We start from the raw sequence: 21,940 nt of genomic DNA on the forward strand, positions 1-21,940 counted from the left end.
CTGTGCAGGCAAATGCCTTTGACACGGGGGGCAAGTTGGGAATGGTTCCAGAAGACCAACTCTCTATTTTGCGAGCTTCAGCACTCAATAGCTCCATGATTAAAGCCAGTCTATTTTATTGATTGAAAAGGAAGGAAAGAAAACCCAGAGTCTTTCTACTCTTCAGTCTCCGCTTCTCCATCTATAAAAGTGGTGGAAAAGCCTCCCCTGACCATGTCCAGGCAATTTGGTTGGAGCAGGCCTCTCCTGTTGCACTCACTGACTCTGGCCATGCTCTGTTACCTCATCTCATCAGCTGGGAAAGTATTTGTGCTTGTAGCTCCGGAGAAGGCGGCCACGAGTTAAATTGAGTTACCTGTTCAGAGATGGTTTCATTTTCCACGGATGGCCCCGGAGATCCTTGATGGAACTGCTAACTGCTCATCAACCCTCATGTCCCCCAGTGTCTGTCTGAGCAGGGAGCGGGCAACACGGCGACGTGGCTCAGGTGGCGGAGACAGCTGGCTGCAGGATCCATCACACTATCTTGAGTGTGGAGTGCAGATAAACCTGATACACATAAAACGTTTGCTGTTTTATTTCAAATCTTTTTCTTTCTCTGCCAGTCCTCTCTTTACATGTTACTAATTAAAAACTAACCACAGCTACCTCGTGTCGTATTCTCTCAGCTTCACTCATTCTTCACACTGGGTTCCCACACATTTTCATGGACAAAATTTCAAAACCTTTCCATGACTTTTCAAGGACCCATAATAAAATTTCAATTGTGGGAAAGCATGCACTTCACTGCTGTGTCTAAGGCACTTTCCAGCCTGTTTACGTTTTTTTTTTTATGCACTAACACACAGACACAGACACAGACACATACACACACACATAGCACTCATAGCTCAATATAGGAAGTCTAACTTCCTATAACAAACCAACCATTAGTCATGTAAAATGAGAACAGGGCGAGTTTTTCATTTAAATCACGCAGCAAATAATTTGTTCGAGTTAATCTGCCTCACTTGACACTACACGCCCTTCAATGTGACTACTGTACATTGCAATATCTATGCTGAAATGATATATCATGCTGACCTGAGTCAACACACATTAGAGCTACATTATGTCAACAACAAAAAATTCTATGACTTTTCCAAAACTCAAAAAAATTTTTAGTAATTCCATGACTTGAAAATGACATTGTGAAATTCCCTGACTTTTCCAGGTTTCCCATGACCGTGGGAACCCAGTTCACAGAACAGCACAGCAGAGGTAAAACCCATTGTCTGCATTCATGGCCATGCACAAGGACACCTGCAATCAGGCCTATCCGATGACATATGGGCAATGGATGCCCTGAGTAATAAGATAATGATTAATTTTATGGCTGTGATTTATATGAAATCTCTATATTATGTACATTAATCCCTATTGATTAGGACATAATGGATTTTCTACGACCCGTCAATCTACCATAAGTGATCTGGAGGGGGAAGAGGCTTGAGGCTTGGCTCATGTCCTGTCTGTCTCTGTTGATAACCGCAGGGCAGGGGATGAAAGGCTGAGAGGAGAGGTGTAAAAAGGTGATGCGGGGAGATAAGAGTTGAGAGGATAAACGAAGGGAGAGGAGTACAGGATGAGAGGAGAAGGGACAAGAGGCAAAGGAAGGCAGCGAGAGAGAGCTTTAGTGAGAGGAGAGGAGATATGAGAGCAGGGAAGAGAAACAAGAGATGACAAAAATGGGGGAAAAGAAGAGGAAGCAGATGAGAGGATAACAGATAAAAGAGCAGGGGAAGAGCAGACAGCCTGCCACCCCACAGTCACGTCACACAATTTACTATGTTCTGGCCCATAATGTTTTATAGCACAATCACTGATAGCACAGTAGTCAGTAGTGATCTCATTTCACAACCCATATCCTTCGGTAATGTGAACACAAAGGGAGACGCAGAGCCATTAGCAGTGTCCAGTTCTCATCTACTGCTACTCATGCATAATTGGCTTCCATGGTAGGAAGCTAGAAAGGGTAAACAGCAAGCAATCATATTAACTCCTGTGAGTCCTAATTGAAATCCGTTAACAATCAGCGCAGATGATAGAGGCTGAGGAGACGTGGGGCTGTTCATACCCTGAGCCCTCCTTCCCGCACGCCGTTGTCTGTGTATTGACACGCGTGAAGACGTGGGTTTGCATTATAATCAAGAGTTATGCTTAATTCCTGTGCTCATGGGTAGTGTAAATATAGCAGCTTAACATCTGCACACGTAAGCAGTCAGAGATCTTTTTTACAAATTAATAATCAGTTCTGGTTTCTGCCAAACTTACACAGTGTAAATCATGGGGATCTGAAACTGGAAAATATCAAAATTGTAAATGTTATCATAAATGCAATCAATGAAATAATGAAGCAATGAATCTTACAGGAATTGTATGACATTTTGGGAAAAAAAAAACTTCTCTACTAAAAAAACTATTCACCTCCTTGCTGAAAGCTAGATAAGCAGATCGACACGACTCTCTCATCTGTTCCATATGAAGCCGGTTAGCTTAGCTTAGCATAAAGACTGGAAACAGGGATAAACATCTAGCATCAGACAGAAACACTTGCTAACACTTCTATAGCTCACTAAGCAACATGATATACCATGTTTGTTTAATCCGTACAAACAAAATGTGCTCACAGACAAGAAATCCTTTCTTAAGGTGCTTAAGCACTCAACTCCTCAGAAAAAACACAACTTGTCATTTTTACACTTCTGTGGGCAGAGCTAGGCTAGCTGTGTCCCCATGCTCCTTTTCTTATGCTAAATTGAGCTAATTGCTGCTCGCTGTCGCTTCATATTTCTCCATTTGAGACTGCTATGGGTCTTTTCATCTAACTATGGGCAACAAAGCCAGTAAGTTATTTTCCCAAAATATTGAGCTACTAAATTCTGAGAATAGCCTTCAGTTCTGATTGTGCAAATTTTCAAGTAGTATTTACTGTACTTGTACTGAATAGTTCAATACTGGCATTCAAATTTTAAGTGAATGCTGTGCTTTATTTTTGCATGTCTGTTCATTCTTTTTAAACCCACTGTTTCTGCACAGCTGCAGATAAAGAGTCAGCAACACTAATATTACTAGTATTATACTATTTGTAGAATTAGATTGCAGTGGTGGCTGTGTATGATTGTTTCCAACCCAAAAATTTCCAATAACTCCAGGAGGTTGTAGAGACCAAAAGTCAAAATGTATTCAAAAAAGACTGATGGAATTATTTCTAAAATTGACAACAAGTTTTTTAATGTAAGGAAAAATGCTGTTACAATCCATATTTGTTGGTGATGAATCCAGACTGCATAATAAAGATGGACAACATGTCAGCTCCCGTAAAAGTGGGGCCAAAACATTTCTATCGCTCCCTAGTGGCTGGCTGCAGTATAGGTCATAAGCACCCCCCATATTAGTGACTTGATGGTATAAAAAAGGGGTTTGACGTCAACACTGGCAGCTGTGTGCATCAATTGATCACTGGTGCTGCTGTGCAATTGTTTGGACAGGTGTAAAGGTGGAAACTTGGCAACCCAGAGATCACCAGTGTGCAGACACTTGCTCCAAATGACCTCACCAAGGCAAGATGGTGGCAGCTGTATCTGGGATATTTCGACTTCATTTTTGAACAGCAGGAGGGAGCAGAGACATACTGTCCATCTTTATATAGATCAACTTCATAAATTTTGCCTTTCAAAAAATATTCACTGCAGTCACAAAACTGATTGCTGTCCTACTTACCACACACAAAACAGAGTAACACACCATTATTAACAGGGCTTTTAGCAGCAATCTAACAGCAGCATACATTTCAATTATTCATTAAAGAAAGCTGATTAAATAAAAAAAAAGACTAATTAAATCCGATGAATCGCTTTATTCAAATTGAGGTTTTTATTCAAGGACTTTTTTAGGGATGATGATGACATCATAAAATATGATGACAGACATATAAAGCTTTACTCACAAACCTCAATAGAAGCTTCGAATGAAAAACAGACTTTTGGCACAGCCCTATTTATTATTCATTAATAGCTCTATAAATAGAAATTCTTAAAATGTACTTGTATTCCATTATTACTTCGCGTTGCACTTGTAGTGAGAGTGGGAGAATGAAAGAGTGCATTGGATGCTTCACCTCTCCAGTTGAGTCTTACACCACTAGATGGTGCGCTTGTCTCTTCTCATTTACAGTAAACCTCATCTGCCAGATGGGCTGAGTATAGAAAAGCTCTAACTGGAGAAGACAGACTCACATTGTCTTTGAGCATTACGCAACATACAAACCCGCCATTTCACCAGGTTTTGGGGGTTTGGAGAAAGACGTTCTCAAATAATGCACTGCAATCACTATGAATACACAGCATATGGAGCATCCAAGCAGCTCCTCGTGACAAGCAAACAATTCTGCACTGTCTGAAACTCCTTTTCAACAGAGGGCTCATCCAGACTGCAAATTCACCCGCCGAGAGAAAAGAAATAAAACTCAATCCTCCGAATCTTTATCCAGGCACTGACTCATTCATATTTGAGAGTCTGGCTGTCAGCCATGCTAACAAAAAGCTGTTGAAAGGCAGAATAAACACTGAACAAGGGGTGTGTATGTTCAGGTTGAGGGGTTCAGAATTGGCAGACAGAGGCTACGGAAACCCTTCAGCTGCAGTGTTTACAGAGTTGCTGTTAGTGGTGTTGGATATTTCAGTGCATACCCTGTCACTTTGTCAAATAGTTTTTTCTAACATAGAGCTTGTTTATTTCCCTTCCTTTAGGTTTCTATTTATCTTTTAAAACAGATTACAGGAAGTTATAAAGCAGCCATTGGTATTCAACCAATATGGATTTTGCTTATGTCAAGCCTTGCTCTTTATGAGCCTCATATTATTTTATAGTACAGAGAAAGAAAGTCTTAAATATAGGTCTGCATTCCTCCTTTCCAGTGCTTTAATGTTCAACAAAAACATCCCTCTTGCATCTGAGAATATAAAGCTTTGCATTATCGACTCTTAGTGAGCTCCGCTGCTTCTCAAGGGCAAGATAAGAGCAGACATTTCCCTGTGCTGTTTTTGTGTTTCTTTTTTTCCCCCTTCGCCTCTGCAGCAGATGGTAAAGAGAAAATCACTTTCTGCTGGGGGCAGGATGCATCAGGGTCAGGGTTTAAGCTTTGAGGTCCACTCTGAACCTGGCTGATTTGACAGCACTATTTTGCATACGCTGAGTCTAATCAAATATATGCGAAAGGAGAAGGCGGGATTTGCAAAGCAGCTTGATACAGAGATACTGATTAGTTTAGGGATTTTGCAGAACAGCAGGCTAGAGCCACACAGTCCAGACTGACAACAGGAACATGCAGAAACAAATAGAGACTCACAGAAAAGATGTTCAGTCCACACAGAGTGGGAGAAAGGGGCAAGAGATGAAGAAGGTGTTAATATTGACATTCCTGCAGACGTCATTCTGGTTCAACCACGTGCACTGATACTGTATGATGAGAGGCGATCAGGAGTAAAAGGCTAAAATAACTGAAACTCAAATGAATTGAAGTCTGCACAGAAACTCGACTATCTTTCCATCTTGTTTACCTGTTCATGTTTTTATTGAATCGATCTCCGGGGAAAATGACAAATCCCTTATGGAATGAAAGTCAATTCCGAAAATAATGAGGCACTGAAATGTTCAAGTATGTCATTGTTATGTCAACAGCAGCAAAACAAGAGCCTGCTGGTGAAAAATCAACATGTTTCCCGCACAATTATACTGCAGCTAAAAACAAATGCAGCCACTGACATCATGCTGGCAAGATGATGCACCTTATTCAAATTGCCTCATACGCTCATATTGTTTCAGAGAGCAGCAAACCGTGAATCATTACCAGCTTATGCAGATGAAGCCACTGGTTTATAGGTCTTATGTGATCCATTTACAATTAGGGACTTAGAAAAGCAGCACATACATGATTGGAGCAGCCCGTTGGACAAACAGGATGTTACATAATACCTTAAATCAATGAAACATGTATATTTAAAAAGCAGCTCAGATGAAGGTTTTCTTTACAGTAGGACAAAGTTCAATTTGCAGGAGAAGAGACGCATTACTTCAGGGCCATTTGAGCCATGATATAAACCCACATAAACATAACACCTACAAGGAGGGCCTGTTTAGAATCCTTTTCTAACATATCTCAAATGTACATGTGTGGGCGTATATATTTCTTACATGTTCCAGCCAAGCCGATGACTAGCCTTGGGACAAGATTGTGCGTAATGCCACAAAGCCAAAGATGGTTGATGGCTTGTTCATTTCAACACATCCAAATGTGTTTTCTTAGCCTTAATCCTATTCTTAAACGCTGAGGAGGAATATTCTAAACTGATCTGAGACTGCCACCTCACATGCCTGCTTTTCAGTTTCCATCTTTCCGTGGTCTCCACATCTGCTACCATCAGCCCACCTTTTGAGGAGCGAACCCCATCCGGCGAGCCTGAATCTACGGGGAATCGGCTCTGTGCCTCGGTGTGCCGTAGAGTGAGTGAATGAGTGGGAGTCAGTCAAAGCCCCAAGCACTTATAGGAAGTGGGGGGGTGGAGGAGGGTTGGGGGTAGCAGTGAGGAGGTGGCTGCTGGGAGGCAAAGCTAATTCACTGTGACAGAAATCAGAGCTGTCAGGCCCACCATGACCAAGCAGCATGGACAGCATATATCCAGTCAAACCCACAGCCAAGGAGAAGGAGGGATGTCGGGGGCTCAGAAAGAAAAAGGGGGGGGTACTGATTAAGGCACTTAGAGAGACAGAGATTGTGTGTGTGACTGTGTGAGTGTGCTGGACAGAGGTAGGCAAACATCCATCCACTCAAAAACCACTAAAATAGAAACGACAAGGTAAGGAGGCGCACAGGTAAGAAGAGACCTTCACAGTCAGCAAAGCTTTCAACAGAGGACGACAGATGAAGAGGGACGGACGGGATTTACCAAATTCAAGAAAGAACAGGTGTATTTACAACGATAAGTAAAATGACACACACACACACACACACACATACACACACACACACACACACACACACACACACACAAATAATAAAATACAGTAGCTAAGTTTCAGTCCTCTGGGATTATTGGTGAAAGGTTACCGGATAACGCATGTAATATTCATGAGGAAATCTCCCAGGTTCTACTAATCTGTTATTAAGTGACACACTAAAAGTTTAATGGAATAGAATATTAATAGAATATTGTGAGAAAACTGATACTGTTGAGAGAGGAAGAAGCAAAAGATAAGAGAGAGAGAAGGGCAGCCACCAGCATCATTACTTAATGATGAGAGAGGGAGACACCAGGCTGGTCTCTTAAATGACACAGAGGAGGAGGAGGGGATTGTGGGAGATTAAGTGAGCTCTGTGCTGTTTGTTATACACTGCAAAGCACTGCAGGATGTTTGTTGAGCGGCAGTCTCATTTGGGACGAGGAGAAAGCCGGTAGGGGGACCTTAAACTTGGCTGAGGAGAAAGGCGAAAGCTTTGTTCCTCGAGCGCCTTGGGAGGAGGATCTGAGGAGAAGATAAGGATTAGACAGCAATGTTATGGGTATTCATTGATGGGATACAACTTCGAGGAAGAAAAAGCCCAGGAAAGTTGGAGCCTCATGTTGCCGTTAAGCAGTTTACTTTGGATTTGTAGTTTGAAGTGTTTTTGGAATTTTTTTAGAAGGGAGAATGGGATTAAGTAAGTGAGCCAAATTGCTCACTTGTCTGGAAGTGGTATGAACTTTTCCCCTTTCTGCCTCCAATTTCATACAGACTTACAGTCACACAGTCAGTGGCGGGAAATCTGTTTGAATTGCTCTCTGAAAATGTTCAACTTCAAGTAACCTGATAAAAACTGAGAAGAAACGTCTTTTTTAAGTGTAAGTATCCGTGCAAATGACTTTTAAACAAAATTTGTTTAAAAGTTTTCAACATACTGTTTTCAACATCGACAGGAAATTGATTAGGAAATATTTTGATATCAAATTAATTATTTTGAATTATTTTTAAAGGTCCAACATGTAGAATTCAGGGGCATCAATTGCCAGAAATGGTATATAGTAGTCATTAGTTTGTAATCACCTTAAAATATAAATTGTTGCATCTTTGTTACCTTAGAATGAGCTGTTTATATTTGCACAGTCCAAATCTTCAAATATCGTCAGTGGTCTATCACATCAAAATATTACACACTAGGCACCCCTTCTGCATCAGTTTTGGATGTTTAGGGATAGCATGTCAATTTACACTTGCTACATGCATCGTCTCTTTAAAATATACCTGGGTTTTTTTTTGTTTTTTTTTTACAGGTTATGCTAAATGTTGAATGCATAAAGTCTTTTTCAAAATAAACTTAGAGCGTAGATGGAGCATAGATAAAGAATTTTTAGGTTTATTTCCTTAAGTTTCGGCATCAGAAGCATGTGGTTAGGTTTGGAGAAAAACATCATGGTTTAGCTTAAAATAAGTACACTGTAAGGTAATATAACGTTACGCGTTTTCAGCCATCATAGTCCTCCTACACACTTGGCACACGGGAGAAGTTTAATTTCTGTCACCTTAACGCTAGAGGCCACTAAATCCTACACACTAAACCTTTAAAGAGGAAAATGCCCAAATTCTCTGGTTCAGGCTTCTCACATATAAATAGTTTTTTTGTCATCTTCTGTCATAGTGAGCTAAATATCTTTAGTTACTGGACTGTGAGATAAAATAGGACCCTGGGAAATTTTGAGGAGCATTTTCAATCTGTTCTTTAAGAAACCAAATGATTTATCCATTATCCAGAAAAAGAATTAATTCATAATGAAAATTATCAGTTGTTGCAGCCTTTCAATTATTATTGCACCAACAAAATAAATAATAATGACATATACTATTTCTGAAATATCTCTAAATGGTCTGCGGTGAATATTTGTGATTTAAAAGGGGTAGGTGTGAAATTTGAACTATTTTCCATCTTCTGCCATACATACAGAGGATTCCTGTTTGGCATTAACCTTGCTGTCATATTGTACATCTATAGAACAGCTCAAAGCAGCAGGTGGATTGAAAAGAATAGCTGTTTAATATATCGTGCTGTTTCTCATTTGATTCTTACCTGACCAGGGGACACCAGAGGGATTAGAGTACTTTAAAGAGCTGACCTGCAGAAACATGACCTCTGTACTGAATCCACGCCTTCTCCTGCTGCTGCTCTGTCTCCTCGGCAGCTCTGAGGAAACCTGTCCCTCCATGTGCCTCTGTGTATCTGACACAGTGAGCTGTGGCTCCAGTGGTCTGGCCAAGCTACCTCTGTCCCTGCCATCCTTCTCTGTCACCCTTGACCTCAGCCACAACCATCTGTCCTGGCTGGGTCCAAGCAGCTTCAGAAAGATGCCCAGGCTGGAGAACCTCCGGCTGACCCACAATCAGATCAGCTCCCTTGGCCACGGGGTATTTAACAACGCCTCCAGCCTCAGACACCTTGACCTGTCCTCCAACAAGCTGCATGTGGTGGAGCAACACTACTTCCAGGGGCTGTGGAGGCTGGAGGAGCTCCTTCTCTTCAATAATAAGATCACACAGGTGGAGGCCGGCACATTGAGCGGCCTGAGCAGCTTGAAAAAGGCCTACTTCAGCCTCAACCAGATAACACACTTCCCCTTTTTCTCCATCCAAGACCACAGTCACCCCTTCCTGACTATGCTGGACCTCTCTTCCAACCGTATGAGTCGTCTGCCATGGGAGGATGTGAAAGCTTTGCCCGGGTTAGTGCAGCGGGGGCTGTACCTGCACAACAACTCTCTGATCTGCGACTGCTCCATGTACAGCGTGTTCTGGCACTGGAATATGAGGGATTATGACTCACTGAGGGACTTTACGGATGAGCACACTTGTAGTGTCTATGGGAACCCGCGAGCGTCCATCCGGTTCCTGCGACACTCCCGCTTTTTCCAAAACTGCACTTTGGAAAAAGCCGTCTCCATGCCAGTGACCGTGCTCCTCTCCAACGTGGTGATTTTAGAGGGAGAGAGAGTGCATTTGGACTGCCAAACACCCCTACGAAGTACAGACCTCTCATTTACATGGCTCTCCCCCAGCAAGGGGTACATCACCCACCCTGGCATAAATGACACGCTAATTAGCCTGTTTCCTAATGGTACCTTAGAGATCCAAGCAGCCAAGGTCAATGACTCAGGCTTGTACGTGTGCACAGCGGTGGATATTAAACAGGCAATGAATGCAACCCGGGAGGTGAATGTGACGGTGCTGCTGCCTTCAGCGGAGCCATTCAACACCGGCTACACAACGTTGCTGGGCTGCGTGGTGACCATGATCTGCATCCTCATATACCTCTACCTGACTCCGTGTCGCTGCAGCTGCTGTAAACAGCCCAAAGCTACAGCTATCCCGATCGCGACCTATGACACGAGCACCCAATCCTCTGTTTTCTCCCCTTACACAAGAGACCAGCAAAAAATCCAAGCTAACAGGCACGTAGCATTCATGGAGCCGATGTTGAGTGAAGAGGGAACAGAGTGGACACCTGAAAGTTGATGCTCAACAAGGTTTTTTCTTCTCCTTTTTTGAAGTGGGTCTCTGGACAAAGCAAAACTCCTTACTCAGGAATTAGTACTTCGATGCAATGACAAATGTGTTAACGGTGTAAAAGAAAAAAAGAACATCATGTCTCTTTCCTGACTGCCAGCCGCAGTTAAAAGACCTGAGCAAAAAAAAAAAAAAAAGCAATATCTCCTTTTCCAATTCTGCTCTTCTCTGTCATCCAGCCTGGTAGTCGAAATTAAAGTTTCAACTGTGGTTTATTACCCTCAGTGTACTGACATTGCTAAATCACAGCAGAGCCATTACCGGCCCTAAAAATCAGCTAATAACTTCTCTGTGTACTCAGGTAAGGCACTAGGGGGGAATATTTCCCGCAGGATCAGAGAGTGAATCTAGCTCACTTTTCTCAGAAAGCGTTTAACGAGGATTAAAAGTCCCGGAAAAACGCTGCAAGTTCATGACTGTGACGGACTGCAGGAAGTAAATTCAGCCTGTGTGTATCTTGGTTGAGTTGAGGTGCCCTATAATTAGTGTGGTAGAGATAGGCACTTGCACTGCATCGGCTAAAGATAACTTATAATATACAGCCCATATTTCTTATAATATGTAGCTTAAACACGAAGCACCTGAAACTCTATCCAACTCCTGAAGACTTCTGTTGCCTGTGTCCCTAATAAAGGATTTGTTCCCTTTAGATCAGCCTCCTCCTCCTGCCTCCTCTGTTGATATAGTTTTGGTTTCGAAGGCAATTTTAGCAAATCCATTATAAAAAAAGAGGAATTAAGATACGGCAAGAAAAGCAATAAATGCTGCTGTGCAGAAGCTGTAGCTTTCAGAAAACATTTAAAAATCTTATCTAGCAGAAAACAGAGGTGCATCCTGCAGTGATCCATCATACATAAACATATCGCATATGAACCTGTTGCATTAATCCGGCAGCCAAAAACAATGACACTCTATCTGCTCTCTCTCTGCTTATCTGGCAAATAGTGAAGTACAGAAATCAGGAGTGTCAACACACCGAAAACAAACAGCAATTGGACTGCTCTTCAAAGACAGCATCTCTTTGATCAAACACAGCAGAGCACTTTGAACACTGCGGAACAAACATAACCACAAAATTTGAGCTGAAGTGACAAATACTTCAAGCAGCTCTGACGAAAAACCCGAAGAGGGCATTACTTTTTTTACGGCTTTTGTTTGTTTTTTTTTCTAATTCAGTGTAACATGTTTCAGATGACAGAATTACGCACTGCAATACCAGAGATGAGAGATGCTGAAGAAGGACTTGCATGCGCTGCCATGGAAGAACATAAGTGTGTGGGATGAGAACATTAAGTCGATGACATGAAAGACCAAAGAGAGCATATGGGTGGTCGGGGATGAAGGGATATTTAAAACCTGATGAGAGAAACCTCAAAAGAAACAAATCAATTTCTTTAAATCCATGCATCCATAATGTTTGAGATTGTGGTTTAATCTTAATTCAAACACTGGGTGGGACTAAGGATTGCATCGAGATTGAATAGGATTAGATGTAATCCTTCATATAATGTCAAAGAGAAGATGTCAGTAACCGTGTATCTCACAAAGCAGAGCATGTCGTTAAAGGAGGAGCCTTTGATTATTTCTAAATCCTTAATTAAAACTTGACTCCTTTCAAGCCCGAGGAGAATAATATTGTTGTGCAGCTTGAATGTAAATGCGCACACAAAAAAGGGGGAAATCTAAAATCAAATGGGCAGCCGTGCATGAAACTGGGACAGACGAGCTCTTTGACAGCGCTCAGTTTCATCACTATTAAACTCTGGGGGATTAAGCAAAAATCTGTTGGAGAGCACTGTATTGTGATGCACCACTCTGTTTAATCACACTGCTACTGACTTGTTATATTTAGCAAAGTTTTCACAGCGGTAAGCAATGTTCACATTCCTGAACAACGATTATGTAAGGCTACGTGTGTGATGTAACATCAGAAACATGACCCGTTGTTTTTCAGAGACAGTATATTAGAGACATTACATGGTCGTGATGCCTTAGGGTGAGGTTTTAGGATATTACCACGAGGATAAAAAACAGGTGCTTTGTCAATTTCAGTGTTTTTAAATCCCTCTAATCTGGTGCTGCTCTCTGACACAGCACACACGCAGCTGGGTTGGGATTTATTGTTTCTGATATGATTAGCAGACGGGTAAAACATAAAGGACATGATGTGAGTATTTCTATTCAAGGGCTTTCTATTTCACGGAGGGTCCACAGGTGACCCTGGTTATGTAACCACGCTGCTGATTTAGGGACTCAACCTCAGTGTAGGCAGCATGTCAGAGTTGGAATGACTGAAGTTGGTATCCTGATGCCATTTGGTATCCAGCATTTCATTTTAACCTTGTGACACCACGTACTTAAGTGATAATGGGAGGCTTCAGCAGTGTATTTAGGAAAATAACTATAAATAAGTATAAAAAGCACATTATAATTTGAATGCTTTTTGCTTTATGAAAACAGTTACACATATTCCTGCTCACTTGGAACATGAGGAGGTGGTAAACAGACATATATAGTTTCCAGAAATGTTCTGAAATTGTTCTTTAACCCTCTGAAACCTGGGTGACATCACTTTTCTTGTGTTGCTTTCAGATGCCTTTCACAAGTATTTAAACCTTTGAGCCCAGAGCAAATTGGTGCAGTTTTCTTTCAAAAACATGGGGGAAAATGCAATGAGCAACTCTGACCGAAAATTGTAGCTTTCAGAAAGTATTATTGTTTTTTAAATTTCTATATTTAAAATTAGCATAAGTATATATTTAAATTTATTTTTATAGAGATATTTTTAATTTTTTCAGGGAATTCAGCTCATTTCCTTTTTTTTTTGCTTTCCCATTTGTTTTGTATTTTTCGTGTTTTGGTTTTTTTGGGGGGGGTAATTTCTGGGTAAGGTTTTCTTGCTTCCCATGTTTTAAAAGAAATCAAGCCAATATGCCAAGGTTTCAAAAGGTTAAAGGAGCTGTATGAAAGATCCACAGCAAAATATAGCAGCAAACAACAATCTGCTATGTAAAGACATAATGGAGTAACGGCGTTCTGTTGTTGCTGGTGTGTTACACCACACCCGGCACACTTTCTGTGTAAAAAAAAAGCAAAGGTGGCATACAAGAAGGGAATTTGCAGCTACCCTACAGTGAGATATCTGTGTAAAAAAGGCTAAAGAGGTGCACTCTGAATGTCACATATAGCTCCTTTAAAATGCCACATTAGAATTTTCAGGCTGCACAGAAAGGTGCCAGACTATATCGCTCAGTCTATCTGCAAATTATCCTCAAACGCACTAATAAATTACCCAGATGTACAGGAACAACCTGCTGATGCTTTAAAAGATGCCCCTCTCCAAAGCAAAACACTCCATCAGGCTTCAATTAAAACATGCACTTCCCTTTCCAGATTAATTGTTTTCCCGAGTTCGGCAGGGCTCCGAGGGATTCAAAATCATCTTATTCAAGAATCTAATTACTGTGTAAGGGGTGTTTTACTCTGAATAGCACCAGTTGAATTGCTTCCATGAGTGGAGGGCTGCCTTGACTGTCAACGGAGGCTATTACTGAACTGTCAAAACAGTCATCAGGCAGAAGTGGAGGCATCCAGCTGTGGCAGATATGTATACATCCTTCAAATGTATGACACCCACATACACAAGCTCTGTTGAGGCCAAATGTCACCAAACCGACTAAAAGCCTTATTTCATTCTAATTGGACACTTTACTCGGAATATGTGCTTGAGAAAAACACACAGCACTCATTTCAGAGCAGTCCACCGAGCGGCTATACCACACTGTAGATCTTTTTTTAGGAGGTAAGCCAGTTGCTTCCCAAAAAAGACTAAAATAAATGTGGACTGCTGCACGCCAGACAACCGGCTGTTTATCATACCTCTGCACTGGATGTGAACGCAGGCCATTTTCTGTGTTTCCAAGCAGGATGCAGCAGCTGGATGTCCGACAAGTCAAACAACATTCTGGTCTCAGTCCGAATACTGTGGGGCACATGACCAACTCATGAATCAAATGTATAGATCTATCACATTTCATAGCAAACAAAACAAAAAGTATATGCAGCGATACGCCCTCATCTAACCCATTCAGCATGTTGTAAACTGGCTCACTGTCTCTCTGGGGCTGTTACGGGCTTCAGTGAGTAGAATTTAGCTGGATATTATAAGATTTGACAAGCACAATGACTCAACATATTTTAAGTTTTATATTTGTGCTCATGACCACTTTTCTACAACATCCTCTTGTCTTTTTATTTCTCCTCTGTGCTAAGATTATGTCATTTCTGCCACCAGCTTTATTGTATCATGTGGTAATGGTGCTTTCCTTGTTATTATCTGTCACACTTGTCCACTAAAAGACAACAATGAACTGTGATGAAATATGGTTTTATTATTTCCATTAAAAAAAGACCTGTGCTGTCAGAGACACTATAGGTAGCCTATCTACAATGTCTTATAGTGTTAGTGAGACTCAGTAATGAAATTTATGGAGCTATTTTCTCATCTTTCTTTTCTTTTTTCTTTTGCCATACTTGCGGCATGGCTCTAGGGAAGCACTGTCACTTGGTCCACCACTCTGGTCCAGACTGAAATATCTCACTGACTCTAGGATGGATTGCTGTGACATTTTGAACAGACATTCATGGTCCCCAAAGAATGAAACTTGCTGACTTTGGTGATCATCTAGTGCAGCCTGCAGGTTGATATTTATGGTCTTCAGTAGCATATTGGATGGATTGGCACAAAATGTTGTAAAAACATTCATTACTTCAGGCAATGAATACTTAGGACTTTGGTGAACTCCTGACTTTCGCTCTAGCACCACTCTAAGCCCTTTTTCACCAACGCTGACTTGGTTCCGCTCTGGTTCCAGCACCTAATTTTGAACCGTTCAGAGGTATTTGGAAGAAGAATAAACTGATTAAAAACCTGAAAAGCTGGTTCTTACGTGAAACCCAAAAAAAGCAGCTTTTCCTTGACCTAAAGTGCGAATTGCGATGACGTTAGTGCCAGTGTCATATTCTACAGGTTTTTTAAGAGAGCACGGAGAAATCAAGTGAGAAATCATTAGAAAAAAAACAGCGTGCAGCATTTTGATTAACAGTTGGTCCATGTATGTATTTAAGGGAAAAACAAATGTCTGAAATAACAGAAAAAAAGCATTCATGTCATTAATGAAATCTTCGATTTTGCATCTACTGTTGCCTTCTGTTGTGCGTTGTACAATGCTCTCCATTTATGACACATTCCTGGTAAAAATGTTTCCCAGCTAAACAGCACAAAGGTTCCAAGAACCCCAAAGAGAACCAGTTCAAGAACCAGAGCTGATTCTGTGAAAAAGGGGTAAATGAGGTTCACATTTCTGGTTTTTAATGAATTTTTCATCAACTGTGAAAGATTTTGCCATGAAATTTGGTAAAAACATTCACAAATTGTTCTATTTTTAGGGATACATCAACTTTTCCTCTAGTGCCACCATCAGGTCCATATTGCAATTTGTCGAGTATTATCGTTTATGTCAACTGACCCACCAGTCCCAGTCCTATCCTGTATTTAGTGCTAGAATATAAATATTATATCTGCTTATCATCAGCATGTTAAGATGCAAACGTAAGTATTTAGCTCAAAGCACTGCTGTATCTAAATAACACATCACAGAGTCGCTGTTAATTCTTTGTCATGCAATGGTATCACTAATACTCATAGTTCTAATATTCATATAGACACATGGGTGGCTGACAAAGCCTCATAAAGCGATACTGGATGAAGTCCTTTATCTGTGCAAAGACAGTTGCTTCTATTGTCTAGTGCGTCCAATCGCTTCATTTCATTTCATTTATTTTATTCTATTTATAATGACAACACACATTAATCAACATTTCTGTTAATGTGCCAGTGTTAGCCAGCTGGCACAACTGGAGTCCTTTGGCAAATTGTTTTGAAACCTATAAAATTATGAAATTCACAGAGCAACAACAGCAGGACATCATGCAGACAGCAATAGCAGTGACAAACAGGAATTCTCAAGACAAATCACAAGCAAGAAGCAACAAGAAACAGCACAACATCAGCACAAAACAATAACAAAGCAACAACAAACAGCATTTTAGCACAAACAGCCATGCAGGCAGCGAGAAGCAACGACACAAAGCTAAGCTTACAAAGCTTAGCAACAGCATCAAGAAACAGCAATTGCCAGCAGCATTCAAAACCTTACATCATTAAAAGTATGTAAGTATAATCAGCAAAATGTGCTTGAATTATGAAAAGTAAAAGTGCTTCACAAATCTGGGTATTTTTAATTGGACATTGGGACAGCTGTGATTCCATTGACAAAACTGAGTATTTTTCATGAGACGTGGGGACATCGAACAGCTGTGTTTTTCTGGACAAAATCGGGTATTGGAGCCCAAAACAAACAAACAAAAATCTCAATTTGAAAAATAACTTAAGCTGTCAAACAATTGTAGTGGAGTAAAAAGTACAAGATTTGCCCAAAATACAGCTTTTTAGCACAAATAGCCATGCAAGCAGCATGAAGCAACGACACACAGCTGAGAATTACATGCAGAGCAGCAACAAGACAGTAACAGACAGTAAACAGAGAGAAAACATAACAGTCATAACACAGATCCTGATAAAAATTTAAACGTTATTACATAGCAATATAGCAATATGTACATTGCACTAACACACATGCAATGCAACAGAAAGTTAGCCAGGTTCTCAATAAAATGGATATTTCATACATACCCATGCAGAGCTGGACGCCTGCAGGCAGAAGACATGAGGCAACATGGCAGAAGCTTATCTGCAAATAAAAACAGTGTGTTTCAGTGAACAATGTACGGTGTTTATCACAACACAAAGTTTTGCATCTATAGGGGCTATAATAGCCTTCAAGCATCACAACATAAACATTTTAAAAGGGTCTCTTTGACTTTCCCTGTTGGAATTTTTGTTGATGCAGTAACTGACAGGAAGTAAATAAGGACCAAAGCTGTTGCCTCAGCAACAGAATAGCAATGAAAAGGTCTAGATATGCAATCTTTCAGCTACATTACCTCTCCCTGGTCAACCCCCGTTCAGAGGCAATGTTGGCTCATGGGCTGCAAGCTAAATAAAACAGTAGAGCTGGAGAATTTCCACAATCCGAGGTGTTGAGGCACGTAACAGGAGAAGTGATACTCGATTACGCTCATACAGGAGCAGAGCTACATTTCATTCTGGCCTAAAGCCCTGGGCCTACATCCTGCAAAGCCACCAAGAAACTCCACAGCACACTGATCCCATCTGACCAACTCTGGAACAATGCACAAAGCAAACACACAATTGTTTATTTCTTCCCCTGGATTCCCTAATCCAATTATTACTATTTAAATTATATTTTGAAACTGAAGTCAAATCACCAGTGGTGCATGGAGTACATAAAAGCCACACTTGAGTAAAATTACAGATTTCTTTCCAGAAATGACTTTGGTAGAAGTTAAAGTCACCTTTTTGAATATTGCTTAGGTAAAAGTCTTAAGTATCTGATTTACTGTATAGGTATCAAAAGTAATTTTAATTATTTTAAGTTTTATTTTACATTTTAAATATACTTAAGTAATGAAAGTAAAAGTACACATAAATGCTGATAATTAAAAAAAGCAAGCAATCAGAATTTTGAGAATTATGGTTATTTCTACATTAAAATTTGCCATTTTCAAAATAAAGATCTAACTCACTAACGTAAGATGTATGGAGCCTACATTACACCTACACAAGGTTATTTTTTCACAACTTGAAAGATTTAAAGAAAAAATTTAAATCTCTCCTTCCCTCCCATTCCTTCTTTCATCCATCCATTCCTTCCTCCCCTACTTTGCATTAAGTAATTAAAATGTGTAAGGCAAATGTAGTGGCGTAAAAGTATACATTTTATTAAGGAAAAGTAGCAGAGTAAAACAAAGCATTATTACTTTGCTACATTTAAACACTGCAAATGACTATATGAATGTGGAAGGGATTGCTAGTCAGAATAAGTCAGATGATTTTAACAGAGATGATAAAGTGATTTATTTCAATATGTAAAGTCAACTTAAAAAAACACGGGTCAGTTTAAACCATTCTTTCAAAACAAAACTCCTCATCTCAAAGGCAGAGCTTAGAGCAGAACTGCTGACCCAGACTGTGGATATTACCGAGCAGTGAACAAGCACTATGACAAACTCCTGAACCCGACCAGCACGTCCTCTGTGGAGGAGCCAGAAATTCAAGACTCCCATATAGCTGGCAGAGGAGTTTGTCCTTCCAGCCTTCATGTGCTTTGTGGAGAAGTCTTACGACCACGGAGCCTGGGTCTTGCGAAGAGTAAGGGGTTTCCGGGGATGTTGCTATGAGCCGTCTGGTCCTTGTATAACCAATATGAGAGCAGTTTCCGTCCCCATACTCGTCACAAACATGTTTTCAGTGGATACTGGTTGTCGCTTGTCCCTGATTCCCTCTGTAATATTCATGGACAGGCTTTCAAGGCACAGTCAGGGTTAGGAACCTCAAAAATGCATCTCTGCTCTTGGCAGATGATGTGGTTGTGATGGCTTCATCAGACCGTGACCTCCAGCACACACAGGGATGGTTTGTAGGCCTGTGTGAAGCGGTGAGGATGAGAGTCTGTCTGAGGCTGTGGTTCTCAGCTGAAAAATGGTGGATTGCTCCCTTTGGCTTAGGAGTGAGTTTGTGCCCCAAGGAGCTCGGGTGTCTCTTGTTCACATGGGAGTGTGAAATGTAGTGCGAGATGAAAAAAGCAGTCTGGCACAGCATCAGCAGTGCTGCAGGCTGTGGTGAAGGAGGAGCTGAGCCGGAAGGATTTACCAGTCCAACTACGTTCACCTTCACTCCTAGTCATTGGCTGTGGGTGGTAACTGAGAGAATGAGTTTGTGGACACAAGAGGCCAAACTGAGTTTCCTCCATAGGAAGGCTGGGTTCAGCTTTGGGTTCAGATAGGGTGAGAAGCTCATAGCTTATATATATATATATATATATATATATATATATATATATATATATGCAATTATATGGCTGGCTGGAATGCTGTATGGATCCTTCATTCAAGATAAGAGATAAGAAGTTTATTGTCATATGCACAATAAAACCACCCTACCACCAAAAGCCACCACGGTGGCTTAGACCATATAATGATTTTTTTCTTTGCTTGCCCTCTCTTACACAACACACAAAAAATAACAATTAAAGGTACCAAATTAAATATGCAGAAAATGTTCCATTAAAAGCAGAAGTTCCTTCATATAAAATCTTACTTAAGTAAAAGTACATATGTATTTTCAGCAAAAGAATACCCCAAGCCATAAGGACAACTTACACAAACTCTTATTTCCACTGCAATACACTTTCTAAACAAGGCAAGATAGTCATTACTTTTTAATGTAGCTTTACTGTAGTTCTTATTGATCTATGGAAATGTGTGATTTTTATGGGAGTATCATGGGTGTGAATGCTTTTTCATGTTGTTTGAGCCCCCAAACAAAGGCAATTTTCTGTCACTATGGGATAGACGATTATGTTTTTAAAATCTTGATTCTTGAATTGATATAGACTTTTATTATTCATGATTTTATGAGATTTCTAATACTAACACATCAATGTGTAAGCAGCATTTTTCTGTTGCAGATTGTCGAGGTGTGTCTAATTTGATATACTTCATATTTACTTAGACTAATTGCTCCAGTAAATCCTACTGGGCCACATCTAGGATCACCAGATAAATCTGGGTTGTCATAAGATGTTTAAAAAAAAGTTCTGCTACACAAAACTAACTTTTTTTACTTTTCTTTAAGCATTCTAGTTTTTGTGAAATACTAGATACTAGTTACTACTATTGACTTATAAATCACTTCTTAAAACCCATTTTATAGGCTTGCTTTTATGTGGTTGTCTATTTTAATTAATCTGTTTTAACTTTTCTTATAATTTATTCTTTTATTCTGTCTCAATTGTGTCTAATTCTATTATTAGTACTAGCCTATAATTTCTGGGTTTACAGCTAATATTCTTTGAATTGTATTAATTCTTATTGGTATAGGTTGTTGTCGCTATTTTTGTTTAGTAATTATTTCTCCTTGTTTAAATCTACTTCATTAAATTTTTAATTTGGCATTATCTTTTGGCTCTTATAGTAATGTTTCCTTTGCAAAAAACCCACTTGCTACTGCTTTGCCTTTTTGTCAAATCACTTTGTAAACTCTGTTTTTAAAGCTGCTATATAAATAAAGTTACTATTATTATCATTATTGTCATTGTTATTATTATAGCTGTGAAATAGTCTACATGCAATGGTTACTATTAGTGAGGTAAACATATAATGCATTATGAAATGTAGGGCCTATCTATGTGTAAGTAGAGCATGACTTATAACAGAAATGCGTCAGTGCCTCAAAAGTGTTTTTACCTAATATTACAGAAACATTACTTGAGTAACGTTAACTTTGAAATACAATAACTTTCCACTACTAAAAATAGCGATGAGCACAAATTATTACCCAACTCTGCAGCGCATCTACATCCATAAGCTCATTGTTTCAACTTTTACGTCTTAGATGAGTCTTTTTTGCAGCCTTCAGGGAAAAAAAGCATCGATGAACTCTGTGTGCTGCAGCCACTGACCGCAAACTAAGTAAGCAACTTAAGCTAATAAAGCTTATGGTAGCTGGTGAACACGGCGGGATATTTAGCCACTAATGACACAGATATTTCCCCCGAGAGTCATCGGAGAGCAGCTGACAACTGAAAGAAGAGTGAATATTGAACTCACATCCATCAGGAGGCCTGAAACATCACCGCTGCTCGGTATCTGCTGGATGTGTAATCACGCTGTGTGCTAACAGGTTAGCCTGATCAGCCTGACAGGTGACATGACAGCGTTGTGTTTACGGTCCCAACCTGGCCCAAAACATCACTTCCTACAGGTGAAATAACCATTTGAAACCCGGAGCGCCCTCTACTTTCAGTCCCCTTACACAGGTATTTAAACCTTTGAACCCAGAGCAAAGTGGCGTGATTTCTTAAAAACATGGCAAAGGCAGTGAGCAACTTGGTAAGAAATGCTCAGCAAAATGCAAGAAATCAGTAGATATAGTAAAAAAAAAAAAAAGGGGGAAAATGTCTGAGGCGAAAAAAGAAGAAAAACGTGCCAGAGAAAAACTATAACTATCAGAATTATATATTTAAAATTATGTTAGAAAATTATAAGATTTTTTAAGCACTTCACCCTCCCCCGAGTCATTTCCGCTTCTGTCTTTTACGATTGTTTG

General features: G+C 40.2%; 2 protein-coding genes across 4 annotated transcripts in view; one reads left to right on the forward strand and one right to left on the reverse strand.

The window, feature by feature from the left end:
• Positions 1 to 21,598, reverse strand: part of LOC121947349 (metabotropic glutamate receptor 7-like) — a 186,410-nt gene extending 164,812 nt beyond the window's left edge. The window contains exons 1-3 of one of the 2 annotated variants that reach the window (XM_088082059.1): positions 21,442 to 21,598; positions 17,384 to 17,441; positions 14,509 to 14,611 (exon numbers count right to left, since the gene is read on the reverse strand). In XM_088082059.1, the coding sequence (XP_087938185.1) occupies positions 14,509 to 14,611; positions 17,384 to 17,418 (138 nt within the window). In that variant the 5' untranslated portion in view covers positions 17,419 to 17,441; positions 21,442 to 21,598. The remainder of the gene's footprint in view (positions 1 to 14,508; positions 14,612 to 17,383; positions 17,442 to 21,441) is intronic. The other variant, XM_088082060.1, reaches the window with a different exon arrangement.
• LOC121946573 (amphoterin-induced protein 3) lies at positions 7,463 to 11,278 on the forward strand. Of its 2 annotated transcripts, none has more exons than XM_042491195.2 (2): positions 7,463 to 7,919; positions 9,148 to 11,278. In XM_042491195.2, exon 2 carries the CDS (start codon positions 9,196 to 9,198, stop codon positions 10,576 to 10,578), a length of 1,383 nt encoding a protein of 460 aa, XP_042347129.1. In that variant the 5' UTR covers positions 7,463 to 7,919; positions 9,148 to 9,195; the 3' UTR covers positions 10,579 to 11,278. The 2 variants fall into 2 exon arrangements, with proteins under 2 accessions (XP_042347129.1, XP_087938187.1); XM_088082061.1 differs by having other exon boundaries at positions 9,252 to 11,278.
• Positions 21,599 to 21,940: the final 342 nt, after the last annotated feature.

This window comes from Plectropomus leopardus, chromosome 9, assembly GCF_026936395.1.
Source record: "Plectropomus leopardus strain MGB_pleo_1.0 chromosome 9, ASM2693639v1, whole genome shotgun sequence".
Taxonomy (NCBI): Eukaryota; Metazoa; Chordata; class Actinopteri; order Perciformes; family Serranidae; genus Plectropomus; species Plectropomus leopardus.